Source organism: Nansenia antarctica (assembly GCF_963989245.1).
Source record: "Nansenia antarctica genome assembly, chromosome: 8".
Taxonomy (NCBI): Eukaryota; Metazoa; Chordata; class Actinopteri; order Argentiniformes; family Microstomatidae; genus Nansenia; species Nansenia antarctica.
In genome coordinates, this window is record NC_137678.1 from 39581879 (window position 1) to 39604271 (window position 22393).

General features: G+C 44.4%; 1 protein-coding gene across 1 annotated transcript in view; it reads left to right on the top strand.

Moving 5' to 3' along the window:
- LOC308163606 (copine-8) overlaps window positions 1–22393 on the top strand; it is a 121456-nt gene that overhangs the window by 56405 nt on the left and 42658 nt on the right. The window contains exon 7 of the mRNA XM_080537775.1: window positions 20799–20862. Within this exon, the coding sequence (XP_080393901.1) occupies window positions 20799–20862 (64 nt within the window). The remainder of the gene's footprint in view (window positions 1–20798; window positions 20863–22393) is intronic.

Sequence of the window (22393 nt, forward strand, 5' to 3'; positions counted from 1 at the left end):
AATATGATTACATAATAACCACTTTGAAAGGGGCACACTCTTGTGCATGAGTGGTTTCTGTTCAAGCTACTGCCGTCTGAGAAATGGGAAATGGAAGCCTTGGGGCTGAAACCCAGAGGCTGACAAACAGCTATTTCCCCCAAGCAATCAGGCTCCTGGGGAAATGCACTGGAAGGGTGCAAGGGTCTGCCACCCCTCAGCCAACCCCCACGCTCACTGCGGAAATGAACATATTGCAGTCAGTGCTGTAGTCAAGTCCCTAAATCTCGAGTCCGAGTCGAGTCCGAGTCCCCAGTGTTCAAGTCCGAGTCGAGTCACGAGTCACCAAAGAGAATGCTCGAGTCCGAGTCAAGTCTGAGTCCTCCATGCTCTAGTCCGAGTCGAGTCACGAGTCCCGAAAATGCTCATTAGCAGTAATTTTAGCAGTGAATCCGCATGTAGGTGGAATACGTGCCTGTCCTTGCAGGAACATGAATAATGTTACGGTAACAAAGCTGTCAATGTCTTATGCCAAATGATTAGTGCCTGCCTATTATTAAAAAAAAAAAAGTCTCCACCTGCCGTCCCCAGTGGCGTACCGCAAAATCCCGAGGCCCACCCGCAAGGTGGCGGCGGGGGCCCTTTCGCAACGGAGGTTAACTCAAACGGATGTAGCGGTACATTTATTTTAAGGCTGCATAAAGCCTACAGCATAGACCCTATGGTTGGCCTGGACAGCTATCAGCTACAGCGCGCTGGCCGTTTGCTCAGAATCATTCTGACACCGTATGTGTGACTGTGTGTGTGACATGTCCATACACAAACGGCAACAAGAACAGACCGACAGGCTACCCACCACCCCGAGTTAATTTGATTCATAGATTAATAAATATCTCGAATAATATAAAATAATAGGCTATTCTTACCTTTAACAATGACCAAAACGTCCTCTCCTCCTGGCATTAGTCTGTGCGAAGTCCTTCACTATGTAACATAGTTGTTTGTTAAATCCATTTGACGTGCGCACTGGCTTTCAATGCTGAGAATCGCTAGTCTGGAGAGTCTGTCCTGGGACATGGTGCTTCTCAGATAGCTTTTGATAATTTTGAGTTTTGAAAACGATCTCTCGGCCGGGTCAGCCTGCTGCAGTAACACTGACCTCCACAGCGGTGCCACAGGTGCATCCACGACGTTCGTCCCTGACCCAGGGCTAACTGCATCCCTACCCGCGTCAGTCGCAGAAGCTGCTTTGGGTCGGTTTGTGAGAAAATATGACATTTTGGGAAGTTTCGCTGCATTTTATATTGCTTTTGCCGTTTTTGCGCACCACTGAGGTACTTTCGCTTGCTCGTTTTTCTGCAGGGTCTTGTGTCTCGCTGCCTAAAACATTTTTTAATAAAAAAGTTTGTATCGTAGTGCCGAGAGACGGGAGTCGGAGGCGGCGTATCAAATTACAAAGCTAAACGTTTAATGAAGAACATGAACGATTGTCAACAACACACTCAAGCAGTAACTGAATAAACAACTCGGGTACCACGCACTTAACTATCCGTGCGGAACAATACTCCCAACCCACCGTGGGTGAATTATGTCAACCCACCACAGTATCCAATGTTAGGGGGCCCCCTAGAGGCTGGGGTCCCCCCGCGGTGCATCGCTTGCGGGCCCGTCCCCTACGCCACTGGCCGTCCCCTGAGAGCTCAAGTCCGAGACGAGTCACGAGTCACCAAAGAAGGGAATGCTCGAGTCAGAGTCAAGTCCAAGTCCTCCATGCTCGAGCCCGAGTCGAGTCACGATTCCCGAAAATGCTCAAGTCCGAGTCCTGGACTCGAGTACTACAACACTGATTGCAGTATACTAAATACTGCACACGACTGGAATACTTGTATACCATTGAACTAATTTACTACCGTACTGTTTTGTATTACATTGCATTTCATGTCATCGTACTCTGCCCAGCATTTTTGCACTATTGAGGCCACTGTAAAATCCATCACTTTATTACGTTATGAATGTAGGGTTACTTTTTTTACTTACTCATGTTACTTATTATTATTATTGTGTTATTATTGTGTTTTTTATCTGAATGCTGCAATGTCAATGTTGAGGAACCAAAGCCAAAGAATTTTACTCTTGTCTACTTGAGATGTAAATGGTAAATGGTAAATGGACTGCACTTATATAGCGCCTTTATCCAAAGCGCTTTACAATGGCCTCTCATTCACCCATTCACACACACATTCACACACCAATGGCGGCAAGCTGCCATGCAAGGCGCCGGCCTGCTCACTGGGAGCAATTTGGGGTTCAGTATCTTGCCCAAGGGCACTTCGATATGTGGTCAGCCGGGGCTCGAACCGATCGAACCTATTGATCTGCCAACCTTGCGATCATTAAACGGCGGCTCCACCTCCTGCGCCACAGCCGCCCCACAGATATGTAATATAAGCGATTCTGATTCTGAGCCATAGGGCATGTGCTGTTACTCCTACGACTGTTGTTGTCATAAAGCACATGAAGAGGTTGTGGCTGATTAAGAACAGTGATCTGAGAATAGATCAGAGAACAAGGTTCTCTCCTGGACTCTCTGCCTCCTTTCAAAGCGATCTCGTTAGACTGAATAGAAGTCGGAATCATGTGACGCAACCAAGCGGACCAATCACAGAGCTGTACGAATACGTGCTGTACGCGTACGCGTTGACGCGTGGTTAGATTTTTTGAGAGGAGCGCGTCAAGGCTACGCACGGTCACGCGGGACAACGTAAGCTTACGCGTAGCCTACGGCGTCGACTTTACGCAGAACTCTAATCCAGCCTTGACTGTGACAGAGAGAGAGGAGCAGGGGCAGGGGGGCGGGGGGGGGAGAGAGGGGAGGGAGAGGAGAGGGGGCGGGGGGGAAAGAGAGGTGCAGGAAGTGGAAGAGGGAGAGAGAGACGGGAAGAGAGGAGAGGGGGTGAAGAGAGGTGCAGGGAGTGGAAGAGGGAGAGAGAGAGGGGAAGAGAGGAGAGGGGGTGAAGAGAGGTGCAGGGAGTGGAAGAGGGAGAGAGAGAGGGGAAGAGAGAGAGAGAGAGGAGGGGAAGAGGTGCAGGGAGTGGAAGAGGGAGAGAGAGAGGGGGGATGGGGGAAGAGAGGTGCAGGGAGTGGAAGAGGGAGAGAGAGAGGGGAAGAGAGAGAGAGGGGGGGTGGGGAAAGAGAGGTGCAGGGAGTGGAAGAGGGAGAGAGAGAGGGGAAGAGAGGAGAGGGGGGGGAAGAGAGGTGCAGGGAGTGGAAGAGGGAGAGAGAGAGGGGAAGAGAGAGAGGGGGGTGGGGGAGAGAGAGGTGCAGGGAGTGGAAGAGGGAGAGAGAGAGAGAGAGAGGGGGGTCGGGGAGAGAGAAAGCGAGAGACAGAGAGAAGAGAGAGATCAATCTGAGTCGTTTGCTTAAATTATTCACACACACACACACACACACACACACACACACACACACACACACACACACAGGTGCACACATACATACCTGATCTGATACCTGATACTCATTATGCATAAGCATGCACACACATATACATTCCCTAATGTACAGTATGTGTACATGGGCACACTCACATACAGTACATGCCTGTTCAATGATCACATTACACACTTCTTCAGTCCCTTGGCTTGCCACTTCTTGAAGTTTTATCTGTCTTGTTGCCACATGGGATTAGCTTTTTAAGGCTGAAAGCTATGTCTTGGCAGCTATTCAAAATGTATATCTATTTATAATCGGATTTGCCGGTTCAGTAGAGCCGTGATGACTTGGAGGGAAAAACGACAAACAAAAGCCAATCTGGCAACGTCCCACTCGGTTCTCTCCACGGCCGAGGCCTCTTTGGATGAGATTGAGTGCTTCTCTTGGCTTCTTTTCAAAGGCTCCCAACCTGGAAACCTACATTTACATTAACATTTTTGGCATGTAGCAGACATCTTATTCAATTTCCACACCTGAAAAGTCGGAATGCCGTAACCATTAAAAGTACAAGTAGTGCTGTTACCGCACTGGCACAGAGTCCTACATAAGCACGTAGCATCAAGGCGTCCCACGTCGCCCCCCTTGCCTGTCCTGTTAAGGCAGTCATAGCCTTTTTCTAAATGTAAGGGGTGATGACCCTCATTTAACATCGGGCTTTTAGTTCTATTCATACCGGGACAGTTTTTCCTATAGAGAGAGTGGTTGACAGGTAGGCCCATCAACAAATTGCAGTCGTACATACAGTACATACCCTCACTACCAACACTAATTGAAAATACCCCAAAACCAGCTATTTGTTTTCCCCCATGTCCTACCCCTACTGGAGAATTTGAACAATTATCAGGCTTGTAGGGGGAGGGAAACAGTCTACTCTCTCTTGGTTGTTTCAAGCAGACTAAACATGTCACCTTAGAGATGGTGGATATCGTGTAGTTACCCAGTTGTACCAAACATTTTGATTTGATTTGATTTGATCTCCATTTATCTCGAACATTTCAACCACAAAAACACACAAATCTGCAACAACAAAAAACAACAAAAACCAAACCCAAAAAGAAAAAATAAAATAAAATAAAATACAAATAAAATAAAATAAGATATCAATTAAAATAAAATATATCTTCCTGGAAGCAACAGTCGAAAATGGCCCTGTTCGAGAAGGGACAGAAAGAAGCAAAGCCCATCTGGTCCTGCCCCTTCCCCACAATATCATACCATTATGCAATATATTATCTATCAATATCAATAATAATATACCTATCCACTATAGAAAAAGACAACCTAATATCCACAAAAATACCAGTTCACGTCATTCTCAAGCTCCTCCAACCTATATCCATCCAAGAATTCCCGTTCATACTTGCATCCAAACATCTCAATAGTATTACTTGTTTTCATTGTTACATCAAGGCCATTCCAAATGGACACCCCACAAACTGAGATGCACCTGCCCCTGAGCGCTGCACGGACAACAGGCTGTTCTACATTCAATTTCCCTCCTAGACTACAACCCCCATCTCTGCTCATGAACACCTTCCGTAAGTTGCCAGGGACCCCACCCTGTGCCACTTTACACTTGAATTGTGCAGTTCTGAATCCAACCAAATCTTCCAATCTCAGAGCTTGACTTCCAAAAAATAAATAATTGGTATGATCTCCACAACCAGCATGATGTACAAAAAAAATTATTTGTGTCATCTGCAAAGACAACCAATTTAAATATTTCAGACACTTTACAGATATCATTAATGTATAATATTAACAATTTGGGTCCCAAGACAGAGACACCACAGGTAATATTTAAGCACCTTCATTTGTTCTGGCCTTGATTTGTTCTGTATAATATGAACAATTTGGGTCGCAAGACAGAGACACCACAGGTCTTTAACAAGGTGTTTAAGCACCTTGATTTGTTATGGCCTATTTGAACAAATTGCTGTCTATTACTAATATAGCTTTTAAGCCATTCAAGTGCGACCCCTCTGACACCATACCTGTCCATCTTTTTCAGTAGAATCTCATGATCTATTGTGTCGAATGCTTTTTTAAGGTCAATGAATATACCCAATGCGTATTTCTTTCTTTCTGTACCAGTTGTTATTTGCTCTACTAGCTCCATTAATGCCATGGCAGTAGATCTAGCTGTTCTAAAACCATACTGACTATCCATTAATAGTTGATGTTTTTCAATGAAATTGGCCAGTCTTTCATCATATCTCAAGTATTTTTTAGAACTGTGATAATAAGGATACCGGTCTGTAATTGGTGAAGAGGTGTTTATCTGTTGAAGTTTTGTTCATGCATTTGTTTACCATATCAGTCATTTCCTTTTTTTTTTTTTTATATATAGTTCCCAAAGATATTGAGTCAGTGATTCTCTCTCCACAGTCCTCCTCAGCAAATCTCTTTCCAGTGCCGTTTATTTCTTTAGTTCCTAGTTTTGGCCCCATATTAACAACTTTTTATTTATTATTAAATCCATCCTCCACCTCATTTATAAGGCTAATTTTCTTGTCATTGTCTGTAAAATGTTCCACTTTGTTCCTTTAACATTATTTTTTATTCTCATCTAATAATTTGGTATAATAATCCTTCTTACATATTCTCATAATACTAATTAGTTTGTTTTTGTATTTCTTATATTTAACCCCTGCCTCCTTTGTTTTATGCTTTATAAATTACCTGTATAGAGTATTATTTTTCTTGTATGCATTTTGAATGCCCTTGGACATCCACAGATTTTCTGAATATTTATTCTTATTGCTACATTGTTTTAGTGGGCAGTTTTTGTCATATAGAACTTTAAATGTTTCTAGGAATAACCCATACGCTTTGTCCACATCTGATTCTTCATATATACTCTTCCAATTCCATTTTAATAACTCATTTCTAAAAGCAGATATGGATTCCTCAGTTCTTATTCTCTTGTATGTTATTTCCTTTAACTCCCTCTTCTTTCTATAATTACATTCATAAAATGAAAAGACAGGCAGGTGATCGCCAATATCATGGATTAATAGTCCACTTGTTGTGTTACTTTCCACATTATTTGAGGCTAAGTCATGAAATGCTTTATCGGAACCCACCCCCATTGAAAGGAGGGTGCATGCTGACAGAGTCGCCAGGAATTAGAAAATTGTATACAGCCAGATTCTATGTGGTGGGTCTGCTTTGGTACAGTGCGACACCACTCTGCACCCGGTTTACCTTTGACTTTTGACTGCGTGTGAGGTGGTCAATACTACCTCCCACGGTCCTGTCCACCGCGGTTCGTTCCACTTCCTTTTGTGGACTCTGATTCTTACCCAGTCGCCTGGGTCTAAAATAGGAGTCTGTTTTGCGCTGTTGTCTGCTTTCTCCGCAGCATTCAGTACCTGTGAAGAGAAAACTTGATTGAAATTAGTTAGAGCTTTGACATATACATTCATTTCCATGGAGAGGAGGTCCAAGCCACCTCCCTCTGTCTCTGTATCATGCCTGTCGGCAAGCTTTCTTTTAATAGATTGGTTAGCCCTCTCAACCAGCCCCTGTGACTACTGGGGGTGGTAGACTGAACCAAATCGATGCCTAATCCCCATTGCTGTCTCAATTGCAGCCATATGGACATTTAAAAAATGTGACCCATTATCAGAGTGTATTATTGTAGGGAAACCAAACCGTGGTATGAATTCCTTTAAGAGGCACTTTATTACAGATGCAGCATCCTCCCGTTTACACGGATATGCTTCAGGCCACCTTGAAAATCTATCAATCACCACCAACAAGTATCTTTTGCCTTGTACTCTATTGTCCACTCCCATGTCCATGAAGTCAATACATATCTCTCGGAATGGACAGGGAGGCACCGGATACGTGCCCATTGGACATTTAAGTACTGTTTTAGGGTTGTGTTTGTTACACACATCACAGTCTGAGATGAAATTCTTAACCATCTCCAAACCATATGGGGTCCATTCCATCAATATTATTATTGCTCCCAAAATACTACTATTACATAGACGGCGAGACACAAATCACCGTGCGTCAATAGAGACACTCCTTCTAGCGGAGCAGGTCCACTTCTCCTTCTCTTGTCCGCGCTCAAATGGTGTGACACACTCGCTCCACAACACTTTTTTTCTCTCCTCAATCGAGGCATAACATTATTTATAGCCTTCAAGGGATACTCGAGATATGTATATAGTTCTAAGCTATTATGCTTATTACTTGTAGGGGTGTTTTGGATTTAAATATATTCTTTATGTAATATAGGAGCATTTATTTAATTCACATACTGTATACCTATCACCAGTTCTTATGATAATACTGTACAGTCTAAAGCTCTTAAGGGCTCTGCACACAGCGTGCGATTTCTGTTGCGCATCAACGTTCCATTTTGAAGTTTGAATGGAAGTCTATGAGAACATACAACAGAAATTGCATCGCACGCTGTGTGCATTGGGATGCGATGTTTTATGATTTTCTCATAGACTTCCATTCAAACTTCAAAATGGAACGTTGACGCGCAACAGAAATCGCACGCTGTGTGCAGAGCCCTTTAGGGTACAATAATTGTGTGTGTGTGTGTGTGTGTGTGTGTGGGGGACGACGACGACAACGACACATGTCTGATTTGAGACTGCTTAGCCTGTCAGACACACACCTGCGCCCAGGCGTGACAGGGGGGACCTTTAACAACCTTAATGATCGCTAATTACAGCTAATTACACAGTTCAATCAGCCCTCCAATGAGTGTGTGTGTGTGTGTGTGTGTGTGTGTGTGTGTGTGTGTGTGTGTGTGTGTGGTGGAGCAACTTGAATCTATTTAAAGCATTGCTGTCAGTGGTGACGAGGAGCGTGTGTTGACAAACATGATGTGTCGTGCAGATAGTGTGTTGTATTATTTCAGCAGTTTGAATAGTGGTGTGTGTGTGTGTGTGTGTGTGTGTGTGTGTGTGTGTGTGCGCATGCATGTGTGTGTGTGTTTGTGAATCATTCAGGCCGCCATGCACAGTTCTGTGACAGCTGAATGGGTCAGTCGGTGGGAGGGGGGGTGGGAGAGCAACACAGACATCGGTGATTTAATAATAATATTTGCGTTTGCGGTCTTTTGTGTTGAGTCAGGCCGTTCCTGTGACATCACAATTGAGTTACCACTTCTGGGTTCAGAGTAGTCCAGAGACCGAATAAATACTCTTAAGCCCTGTCCGGACGGCATATAAATTACCTGAGGACCTCGGTAATATATGTTTTACCTGGGGTAATTCTGTAATTTTTATCCCGTCCGGACCGACCATGTCAGTGATTTACTCCGGGGACGCCAGTAATTATTCCGGCTGGAATTACCTACTGTTTTTTAGCAAACCCTGAGGTCCTCTGTTAATTATATTACCGTCCGGATTGACATGTCAGTATTTGGTACGCATTGCATGATTTTGCAACAATGGATGTGGATGACATTATTGACTCCCTTGAATCTCCACTATCGGATAACCAAACCACCTAAAAGGTTAATCGACGACGACGATGTAAGTGACGATGGACTGATTTCTTCTTCTGAACCAGTTCTAGCGAATTTACCTAACATTAGCTTGTAAACTGTGCAGTTTGTATGGTCTGGATCTAGCACTCTATAAATCACGGTGTCTGACAACACACAGGGATGAAGTTAGGGGTGGGAATCGCAAGGTAACTCACGTATTGATAACAGTACAATATTTTGCCCCCCGTAACCCCCCCCCCCCCCCCCCCCCGATAATCTATACATTGTAAGAGGCAATTTATCAACGATACATCACAATATCTGTTAACTGGTATTTCATAACGTGCTTCCAGTGTTGCAGCATTCAGGATATCTGTGTTAACTGGTATTTCATAACGTGGTTCCAGTGTTGCAGCATTCAGGATATCTGTGTTAACTGGTATTTCATAACGTGGTTCCAGTGTTGCAGCATTCAGGATATCTGTGTTAACTGGTATTTCATAACGTGCTTCCAGTGTTGCAGCATTCAGCAGAAACCTTCGTTTCCCACAACACTACAGGCGAAGGTCCTTGCAAATAAACCCAGATAGACTTGGTAATAGTCGTGGCCCTCGGGGAGTTAAAGGGAAGCCTTGTTTTGAAATATAATCGTTCCAGATGTCGTATCTGTTTTTCCCCGCTTTGCGCCATTTCAACCATTCATCTTCTTAATTTTGATAACATCACAACATTCTGATAGAACATTGACATGCTAGAAACACATAACTACCGGTACACATAATTAGATGATCACACAGCCCCAAACGCGAACACATCCCAAAACGAACGTATTTACAAAAGTCTCCCTTACCAGTAGCCTATGGCAAAGGAGAATAGTAAATCCAATCCACAAATTATGAGTATTTTGTGATCGTTAAACTGCTGTTTATTATATCGAGTGGGTACTTTAAAACGTAAAGTTTCGTGTTATGAAAAAAACGAGTCTGCGAGTGGTTTCGGCTGCGTTCGTAAATTCGCTCTGGAAATCTGATCAGCAGTCATGGAATGCCTCTTGTCCAATCAAATTACTTGTTGTTGCTACACGTGCGTTGTGTTGTGGGTCTGACAGAACATCCGGCGGGAACAGCTTCTTCTTCTGTGATGTTAAATGGCAGCTTGCACCCGAAACGCAAACATGCATGGAGATGTTTTATTCCATCCGGATCGGTCATTAAAATCACTGGGGTCCTAGGGTAAAAAAAATGTTACCGAGGTCCTCAGGTAATTTATATGCCATCCGGACAGGGCTTTAGATTAGATTAGATTAAATTAAAGATTAGATTAATGACTTTATTTTCCCTGAAGGAACTTCTTTAAACATACCTTAAATACTATCTACACTCACTGAACACTTTATTAGGAACACTACTAACATTGGGTAGGGTCTCCCTTTGCTCTCAAAACAGCCTCAGTTCTTCTTTTGAGATTCTGGTCCAAGATAACGCAATTCCTGCAGGTTTTTCCAGGTGCACTTTCAAGCTACATTCTACCACATTCCAAAGGTCATTGCATAGAATACAACTCTAGGCACAGGGTCAGCCATAGTCAGCACCCCTGGAGCAATTAGGGGTTAAGTGCCTTGCTCAAGGGCACAATGGCTCAGATCCGGTGACTGGGAAGGCCACTGAAGAACACTGAAGTCATTGTCATTTTCATGAAACCAGTTTGAGACGACTTTGTCTTAGTGACATGGTGCATTATCATGCTGGGAGTAGCCATTAGAAGATGGGTACATTGTGGCCATGAAGGGATGCACATGGTCAGCAACAATACTCAAATAGGCTGTGGAATTGATCGGTATTAACGGGCCAAGAAAGCATTCCTCACACCATTACACCACCTGAATGAATGAGGTGTACAGGTAAAGTGCTTGGTGAGTGTATATCCAGTAAGCACAGACAGCTCAGTAATCTCTTTTATACTCCCGGTTTATTTAAAGAATTATTTATTTAATGAATGTGGATACTTTGGGTACTCACCGCATCCCCCACTTGTGGTTTGGTAAAAATTGCATCATGCACTTGACTTCACTCGATTCCGCCAGAGCGTTTTGCATTCATTTCCATATATTAACGATAACATTTCTCCAGCTTCAGTAATGACTTTCGAAGGTATCGTACCGGCTATTACTTTTATGCCCTCTTGAATCCAATAAGCAAATTCATGACAGCAGCTCTTCATCTTAACATGAATCCCTTCCGGTATGGTAGTCTGATGTTCAATTTGTGTGTGTGTGTGTGTGTGTGTGTGTGTGTGTGTGTGTGTGTGTGTGTGTGCGCCTGCGCCTGCGCCTGCGTGCGACCAGAGAATACAACCCTGATTGTACTTCCTAAAGAGAGGGGCAGGGGTGGGTATAAAATCCACTCCTTAAAGGGGATGGTTTTAATATCAGCGTCTCTTTGTGATGTTGAATGGGGGTAACAGGCTGAGACAGAAAGGTCAGCCGAGCCCCTCACCTGTGTCGGCAGGGAGATCAGAAGAATGGAGTCCTGAGGCGCAGCGGAGGTAGGGGGGAAGGAGGGATGCGATACGCTGTGTGGTGTGTCTAATGATAATTGTTATTTCATTCAAGTTCCCTCTCTCTGGTGTGGAGATAATTGTGCGAGCTCGCTGATAAAACACCCACCATCCCGCCGCGGGGTTGCTCAAACTTAATTACCCTGCACTCTCGAGAGTCGCTTGATTGCAAATCTGTGTGTCTTGATTAGAAGTTGCAGGAGTGTTTCCTTTGAATACATATGGTGGGGGGGGGGGTTAATCTGATTCGCAATCTCTGATCAGGAGATGGAATACTACGGTACAGTCCTTCCAGGCTACAATCATGTGATTGATTTCAACTTTATTTTCTATATAATAATATAGAGAAAATGGTAGGTAGAAATCGGAGGACAGGCTCACTGTAATGCATGACATGGAATGAGGAATGATACAGTATGATAGTATGATACAACACTTCATTCCGTCCCATGCATTACAATGAGTCCGTCCTCCAATTTCTACCTCCACCAGCCTCCCCTGCTTGCCTCAACTACAGGTGTTAAGAAACCTGGTTATATCCCATGTGAAAAGATCATATAGAAAAGCATACCCAGTACAGTTGACTATATCAGAGACATATTGTTACAGGATACAGTAGTCTCTCTCTCTCTCTCTTTTTCTCTCTCTCTCTCTCTCTCTCTCTCTCTCTCTCTCTCTCTCTCACTTGGCAGCCATGCCTTTTCTGTAGCTATGCCCGAGCTGTGGAACACCCTTCCACCAGCCATCCGATGCTCTGGTACTCTCAATATATTCAAGACCAGAGTCAGAGCCGCAGTGGGGCGGCTGTGGCGCAGGAGGTAGAGTCGCCGTCTAATGATCACAAGGTTGGCAGATCAGAGGTTCGAGCCCCGGCTGGCCACATGTGGAAGTGTCCTTGGGCAAGACACTGAACCCCAAAATTGTTCCCAGTGAGCGGCCAGCGCCTTGCATGGCAGCTTGCCGCCATTGGTGTGTGAATGGGTGAATGAGAGGCCGTTGTAAAGCGCTTCGGAGCAGCTTTGGAGCAACAAAAAAGGTGCTATATAAGTGCAGTCCATTTACCATTTACCATTTCAAGACGCTGTCTATCTGTTCAGACTCGCCTGTGCAGCATAGCATGGGTCCTGACTAACACTATTAACCCTTCCTACAGCATGGCATAGGTCCTGACTAACACTATTAACCCTTCCTACAGCATGGCATAGGTCCTGACTAACACTATTAACCCTAACCCTTCCTACAGCATGGCATAGGTCCTGACTAACACTATTAACCCTTCCTACAGCATGGCATGGGTCCTGACTAACACTATTAACCCTAACCCTTCCTACAGCATGGCATAGGTCCTGACTAACACTATTAACCCTTCCTACAGCATGGCATGGGTCCTGACTAACACTATTAACCCTTCCTACAGCATGGCATAGGTCCTGACTAACACTATTAACCCTTACTACAGCATGGCATAGGTCCTGACTAACACTATTAACCCTTCCTACAGCATGGCATAGGTCCTGACTAACACTATTAACCCTTCCTACAGCATGGCATAGGTCCTGACTAACACTATTAACCCTTCCTACAGCATGGCATAGGTCCTGACTAACACTATTAACCCTTCCTACAGCATGGCATAGGTCCTGACTAACACTATTAACCCTTCCTACAGCATGGCATAGGTCCTGACTAACACTATTAACCCTTCCTACAGCATGGCATGGGTCCTGACTAACACTATTAACCCTAACCCTTCCTACAGCATGGCATAGGTCCTGACTAACACTATTAACCCTTCCTACAGCATGGCATAGGTCCTGACTAACACTATTAACCCTTCCTACAGCATGGCATGGGTCCTGACTAACACTATTAACCCTTCCTACAGCATGGCATAGGTCCTGACTAACACTATTAACCCTTCCTACAGCATGGCATAGGTCCTGACTAACACTATTAACCCTTCCTACAGCATGGCATAGGTCCTGACTAACACTATTAACCCTTCCTACAGCATGGCATAGGTCCTGACTAACACTATTAACCCTTCCTACAGCATGGCATAGGTCCTGACTAACACTATTAACCCTTCCTACAGCATGGCATAGGTCCTGACTAACACTATTAACCCTTCCTACAGCATAGCATGGGTCCTGACTAACACTATTAACCCTTCCTACAGCATGGCATAGGTCCTGACTAACACTATTAACCCTTCCTACAGCATGGCATGGGTCCTGACTAACACTATTAACCCTTCCTACAGCATGGCATAGGTCCTGACTAACACTATTAACCCTAACCCTTCCTACAGCATGGCATAGGTCCTGACTAACACTATTAACCCTTCCTACAGCATGGCATGGGTCCTGACTAACACTATTAACCCTTCCTACAGCATGGCATAGGTCCTGACTAACACTATTTGTACTTTTTGTTGTCTATTGTCCTGCTTCTCTTCTTATTTTTCTTCTGTTTCTGTTCAGTGTCCTTGAGTTTGAGGAAGGCGCTTTTAGTAAATAAAATCTATTATTATTATTATCTCACTTTCTCTCTCTCTGTTATTCGTTCCTTCTGTCTCCATTGCTTGTTGAAAGACGCCACATTATTCATTTATGAGATGATGCTCAGTCACTCTCCATGTGTCACTCCTCACCGGCGTGGCCTGGATGAAACACTTTAGAATAATGACTTCCTCAGCCGTTGCGTTTCTGAAATACTTATGAGCATGCATTTGAAAATAACAAGCTGAGAGATATAAATTCCATCTATTCAATATTTCCTGATAGGGGTCTCCTCCTGTGCCCCTCCTGCCTGTTAAGAGTTGTCATGGAGACAACTTTGTCGTACTGGGTTTTGGGGGTTTTCCAGATCTGTGTGTGTCTGTGTGTGTCTGTGTGTGTTTGTGTGTGAGTGAGAGAGATTACAGAGCTGGAATGTGTCTCAGGTGTCACAGCAGCTCCCTGTGATATCAGATCTGCAGCTGTGCTGAGCTATAATTTGTGGCTGTAGAGTCCACCTCCAACCAACAAGTTAAAGGAGGTAGCTGGCAGGTATAATAACCGACTGTCCCTATTAAAAAAGCTTTCTGTGCAGACAGTGACACAGAACAGAACCTACAGTACGGAGAAGTGAAAGAGATGAGAGAGAGAGAGATGCGAGAGGGATGGGAGACATGCAGGGAGGTAGGTGTTCAACGCTCAACGCATAATTAGAACGTGTGGGTTTTTAATTAGGACCTCAAATTGGGTCAAAAAACTTGTTGAGTTACAGTCAAAAACGCCTGTTCTGTCATGACGGGCGTCAGGTGAATGCACTCATTCAGTCTTAAGTATGGTAGAATACGAGGGGTAGTGGTGGGGTAGTGGTGGTCTAGTGGATAGTGAGTTGGACTTGTGATCGGAAGGTTGTGAGTTCAAATCCCGCCTGAAGCCACACCACTACTAGTGTTCCCTTGGGTAAGGCACTTAGCCCTCAGTTACTCCAGGGGGAATGTCCCTGTAATTCGTAATTGTAAGTCGCTTTGGATAAAAGCGTCTGCTAAATGGCAAAAATTAAATTAAAATTAGAAGGCCTTGAGTTTTTGTTTAAAATCTCACATTGTTCACAATGACAAATGTAGATTGAGCTTTGGAAAGTGATTGTTGAGTGATCTTCAATCACGGCCAATAGGGATGAGTCAGCTACGGAGAGAGAGAGGGATGACAACAGCACTGTACATTCATGGCCCGGCTACAGCCTCTGGTCTAGATTTGTGAGTTTCTCTCTCTCTCTCTCTCTCTCTCTCTCTCTCTCTCTCTCTCTCTCTCTCTGTCTCTCTTTCTCTCTCTCTCTCTCTCCCTCTCTCCCTCCTCCTCTCTCTCCTCTCTCCTTGAGTCCTTGTCTCACCTGGACCTGGGGATGCCTGCAGGCGTCCTACCCTGCCACCCTGCCACCCTCACAGCCCTGGCTTGTACAGGCTACCCAGGAGCTCTTGATGATAATGTGTCCTCAGTTGGCCTCAAGATGGTTTACCTGTTGGATTTACAGCCTATCTTCAGTGTCAGTGGGGCATACAGAGCCACAGAAAGGCAGCAGAGTGTGTCCTGTGGTGGTACTTTTTAGTCAGCGTGTGTGTGTGTGTGTATGTGTGTGTGTGTGTGTGTTTCTTGCCCATTCCTTGCAAGTTTAACCCTTGGAATTCAAAACCCGCTGTCGCCACAGTCTCGGAATACAAACTGCTGCCTGCAGGGTTCCCGCGCTGGTCTTAAAAAGCCTTAAAGTCTAAAATCCAGCAATCTAACTTACAAGGCCTAAAAATGTCTAGAATTTCAGTTATTCGGTCTAAAGGTGAGGTGCTACGTCTTAAGGATCCTTGATCCTGCAAGGAAATCAGTCCGACCTATCTATTTACGCGGAAATGAATCAAGCTGGAACCAAAAAAATGCCAATTCGCTTCCTTTTTTGTCTGTATGGCAGTGAAATCCCTAATTTCATCACCTCAAGGATGACCAAAAGCAATCAATGGTGTCACGAATAGGTCTAAAATTCTACCCAAAGAGGTCTAAAAAAGGTCTAAAAAGGTCTTACATTTGACTTGTTGAAACTTGTAGGAACCCTGTGCCTGTCGACACACACTTCTTATTCCATTTTGTGATGGAAAAACAGCTACGGTGAAATCCGGTGCTGCAGGTGGGCATGAATATACTGCAGCTGAAGGAGGCGGTTAAGTGTTGCTGATGAGGTCATAAAATGGAAGTGGCTAGAAATGTGCTGATCTAGTTAGGCAGCAATCAGATTCAGCTGAAATAGCTTGTGAGCGGCGGTCCTGAAGGTTATAGCACACTGCATTCAGCTAAATGGAATTGGAAGAGGTGGCTTTCACTGTACCGTATCCCCTCCAACACTCCCATTCAGACCTGACCTCTTAGGAGACACACACAGAGACGTACAGAAACTCTCACACACACACACACACACACACACACACACACACATACAGAAACTCACACACACACACATACAGAAACTCACACACACACACACACACACAGAAACTCACACACACACACACACTCACACACTTTGTTTGAAGAGATGGGCCACAGCATAGAGGGATTATATGATCATATGGTCTACTTCCCGTAATAAAACATTCACATCCCACATAGTTATGATGACTAATAACTTCATACATACAGTCACAGACAAAATATGTTCTGTCAGATAATGCAACACTTCTCCCAGAAAATTGTTGCAGTTACAAATGTTTGGTATTCACAAGTTGATTTCTTTTGTTTGCATTGGAACAACACAAAAAGCAGAGAAAAAAAGCCACATCTGATATCACTACACACAGAAAATGGACTGGACAAACTTATTGTCGCCTTTTCAAAATCGTAAGAAATAATTGTATTTCCTTTCATTTGTATTTAAACTCACCTGTGGCAAGTTACAGGTGCTGACAATATATGTAACCATTTAAAATGGAGAAAAGTTGACTCAACATTTGTGTTGTGTGTCTGTGTGTACCACACTGAGCATGGAGAACAGAAAGAAGAGCAATGAATTGTCTGAGGATCTGAGAACCAGAATTGTGGAAAAGCATGGACAATCTCAAGGCTACAAGTCCATCTCCAGAGATTTTTATGTTCCTGTCTTCACTGTGCGCAACGTCATCAAGAAGAAAGGTTACAACGAAGGATTGTTCGAATGGTGGATAAAAAACCTCAATAACCTTTGTAAGTGCAAATTATTCGAGGTTGGGAACATCTTATTCCACCTGAGAGCGTTGTTAGAGCAAATTATTCAATAATGGCAGCCTGTTTCGTTTCAAGATGTATAAGAAAAGATATTTAATAATCTTCTGCAGAAGGAGGAAGTTTACAAGCACGTCAGACAGGTCTTAACAGTGAAAGTTCCTCGTAAAAGTAAAGATCATTCATTTCATCTGAGTATTTATACAAACAGGTACCTTCAGGTAAGGGGTCCGCCCTCAGGTGAGGTTTAGACCAATCATGAGCAATGGGTGTGGACCTGTACATTTGATGAAGATGATTATGATGAAGGCTAGGGGAGAAGCGGCCCCCACTTTCTTCCAGACAGACAAAAGGGCTCTGCACACAGCGTGCGATTTCTGTTGCGCGTCAACGTTCCATTTTGAAGTTTGAATGGAAGTCTATGAGAACATCGCATTTACCCACACACGGCCCCGATTTTAATCGCACGGCGAACATTCGATTCCATTCATTTGACAGTGCGACAAAACTCGCACGCCGTGTGCTTTGTCCCATTCAAAATGAATGGAATCGAATGTTCGCCGTGCGATTAAAATCGGGGCCGTGTGTGGGTAAATGCGATGTTCTCATAGACTTCCATTCAAACTTCAAAATGGAACGTTGACGCGCAACAGAAATCGCACGCTGTGTGCAGAGCCCTAAAGGGTGAAAGCGGAACACAATGGCCACCACTGGTTCAGTCTGGTCTTAGAGCACTGGGTCTGGGGCAACACAAAGGTCCGAAGCTGCTCTAGATGGTAGGGCAATCAGGTCTTTGTAATCATGTAAATGTGTCTATTGTCTTAGCCCATGTCAAGCCTCAAGTAGAGAAACTGGTTTTACTGTGTGACAACAGGAAATCATCTTCTACAGCCTGCTGCAGACATTCAACCCAAGATGATGTTTTTGATTCTTAAATGTAGCTTATTACATATAATAATTTTCTCTCACACCTTCTAAACAAATTCAAGCTGACCTGCAGACACAGGGTACAACAGTGTCAGCTTGCACTATCCAGCGCCATCTGAATGAAATGGGGCGCTATGGTAGGAGACCCAGGAGGACCCCACTGCTGACACAGACATAAAAAAGCCAGACTGGAGTTTGCCAAAACTCACCTGGGGAAGTCAAAATCATTCTGAGAGAACGTCCTGTGGACAGATGAGACCAAAATAGAGCTTTTTGGTAAAGCACATCATTGTACTCTTTACAGAAAACAAAATGAGGACTTCAAAGAAAAGAACACGGTCCCTACAGTCAAACATGGCGGAGGTTCACAGATGTTTTGGGGCTGCTTTGCTGCTTCTGCCACCGGATGCCTTGACTGTGTGCATAGCATCATGAAATCTGAAGAATACCAACACATTTTGGGGCGCAATGTAGGGCCCAGTGTCAGAAAGCTGGGTCTCTGTCAGAGGTCATGGGTCTTCCACCATACTTCAAAAAGCACCCAGAAATGGTTTAAGACAAAACGCTGGAGAGTTCTGAAGTGGTAAGCAATGAGTCCAGATCTAAATCCCATAGAACACCTGTGGAGTGATCTCAAAACAGCAGTTGAGAGAAGGAACACTTCAAATGACATGGCAAAAGAAGACTGGTCCAAAATTCCAGTAGAGATGTGTAAGAGACTCATTCATGGTTACAGGAAGCGATTGATTTCGGGGTTTTCCTAACAGTGTGCTACCAAACAGTGTGCTAACAAGACTCCTGTGTGGAATGATATCAGATTTGGCTTTTTTTCTCTGCTTTGGGTTGTTCCAATGCTAACAAAAGAAATAAACATATGAATACTAAAGCATTTGTAATTGCAACAATTTTCTGTGTGGAGATTTGATAGAAGTACAGAGGTGCCAATATTTTTGTCCATGACTATCAATCAACCTCTGGGGAAGTACAAACACACACACACACACACACACACACACACTTTGCTTGAAGAGATGGACCACAGCATCAATATGATCATCTAATAAAACCTTAACGTCACACATAGTTTTGTCAAATAACATCAAGCAGACACATAATACAGTACTATATTTGCATGACTTATGGATGACTGTTAACTGGAGTCTCTGTGTCACTCATAATAAGACAGTGCTCCAGACCGCTATTGTTTGTACCCTGTGGTGAAATCCACACACACACACACACACACACACACACACACACACACACACCTGAAAGCCACAGCTAAAACCTAAATGGGATCTTGTGAGAAGGCTTTGCCCCTAGGACTGTGTAGGGGTTTCCTCAACAGAGTCTGGTTCCAGTCTCTCAGTTGAATCCACTGTTTACAGTTTCAGCGCCGGTTTTAATGTAATTTTACTATTGGGATTAGAATGAATTAGAACAGCCTGCCGCCTCTCCCAGACTCTGTGTCTCCTGGTAAACGTCTGTGCTATTTTCGGCCACAATTAAGAGTCATTTTCTCCGTCGTAAAAACCTGGAGCTTATATTGGTTTAATCAAGGCTCAATCTGCTCCAGTGGCATCCTCAAAGTGTTTTATTCCTATAGTAACCAATGAAAGAGAAATTACCGGGCGAAGAATGGATCATTTTCATGGTGGTGGAAGTGCTGCTTGTAATTACCAAGTGGACGGTATCTTTTTTTCGTTTTTCTTCGGCAATTGTACCACCTCTGGAGAAGTATTGCTTTCTGAGGGTAAAAATAGACCCCTGTTCTTTTAATGTAAAGCACCAATACAAAGGAAGCTCTGGTATCCATTCAGTTTTGAGAGGTTTCTCGTCATCTAAAAGCACTTTCCCCCCCCCACAAGTAAAGGAGACTTGAATTACCTTCACTCAGGGTCCTCGACCTCAATTTCAGGCTGCCTAAATGCGTGCCTGAGTCAATTTCTGCTCAGTGGCCTGCTGCCAGGACTCATCAGAATTCTTAAGATGACTCACAAGACGATTTCAGAAGTTAAGAAACTAAATGTCACTACCGTCCCCCAGCATGCATCCGTGGTTCCATTCAAACGCCACTGATGTTTATCGGAGGGACGATAGATAGGTTGTCAAAGGGGTGTCTGTAGGATGGGTGTGTTAGTTAGGGCTGTGTGTCGCATGGGGACATGGGTAAATTGTGTCATTTATGTCCCTTGGCCTCAGGAACAGGTTTGCTGGGTGTGTTTGTCGACACGCACGCATGCGTGACACACGTGCGTACACACACACACGCGTACACACACGCGTACACACACGCGTACACACACACACACACACACACACACACACACAGACACTGAACGCACACACACACACACACTGAATACACACTCACATCCTCACCCACACATGAACTGTTCATTCAAAGGTCCACTTATAGTCTGTAAGATATTTCTGGGAGTTTTTTGGAGTTTCTGGATCTACTCTCTCTCTCTCTGGCTCTCCAACTTTCCATGACGTGATGAAGGGAGAGAACAGCACTCTAACAGAGAGATGCTCACACACACACACCTCACAGTCACACACACACACACACATAACAGTCGCAGTCTGTTGGACCAAACTCATGGTCGTACTCATGAATGCTCTGTCTGTTCTCTCTCTCCCAGAGGCATTCCGGGGAAGAAATGTGGCACGATCATCGTGAAGGCTGAGGAGCTTGGCGAATGCAGGGTGAGTCAGGGTCACGAGAGTTGTGGTTGTTTTTGTTATTTGTACTGGGAAGTGGACAACCGTCAATGGAGCCATGATGCCTCCACCTGTCAACAAAATCAGCTGATTTCGGCTACACCCTCCCCACCCTCCACAATACTGCCAGCCCAGTCCACACACACACACACACACACACACACACACACACTCACACTACACACACACACACACACACACACACTACACACACACACACACACAGACACACATACACACACACACACACACACACACACACACACACACACATACACACATACAGACACAGACACACACACACACACACACACACACACAGTTAGTGACAGGGCATCCCCACATACCCCTGCCATCCCACCTGCCTCCCTCAGCTCCCAGATACGATGCAACACACTGGGCTAGGAAACCACCCAGACCCCATGGGCTTGGAGCTCCAGCTGTGTTTCCCCTTCCCTTTATCCATATTTCACTGTCTGACACACACACACACACACACACACACGCACACACACACACACACACACACACACACACACACACACACACACACACACACAGTCAACCCCCACAACACAGACAGAAAGCCTTGGACTCTTGCCATCATGCTGGAGATATAATTGTTACATTTGTCTCCCAGAGTGGCGATCAATACGGTACCTTTCTGTCCTCCCCTGGTCAGAGCCAGGGTGTAGGAGTCTAGCAGACTGGCTGGCCTGAATCACTCCTACTCATGGCCACCTGGGAACTGGAGTCTAGGGCTGCATTCCATTCCAAAACATAGTCTCCTCACTTCTGCCCTCACAACCTCAACTCAAGGGCACACTAACTAGTGGTGGTGTTCCCAGGTGGGATTTGAACTCATAACCTTCTGATCACCACTCCAACTCACTATCCACCACCAGTGGTTCTCAACTGCTCTGGCTTTGGGACCCACATTTTCCCATGGTCATTAAGTGGCGACCCACTTTCATGTAGGCTAATTCAAACCAAGCACATTTATTTCTCAAAAATGGGCTAGTAAACACTTACACAATGTCATCCTGACCTTTTAAAAAAAAAAAATATATATATATAGAGCATTACTCTAGCAAGAGAAAACTGATCCTGATTAATAAACTGATGAGTATGAACATCACAACTGTGCGCTGCTGATCCTGGTGATTATGAATAAAAATTAACACCATAACTACATATCTGTGTTTACACACACAGTATGATAATCTCTGTGAGTAAGCCTACTCTGTTTGGGGAAGCTAATGAGATAGTTGGGGATGTGCTTTACTCCTGATAAGAGTTTCCAAGTCTGGGGTGATGGTAAACAGAGCTACTCTCAGATCACACTCAACCTGCTCTCAGTGCTGCCCAACCTGTTCCTCTGCTTTGACTTGAGCTGGACTGAAGTTGAGAAGCCACTTTCGCACAGATAGGTAACAGACAGGTAACAGACAGGTAACAGACAGGTAACAGATAGATAACAGACAGGTAACAGATAGATAACAGACAGGTAACAGAC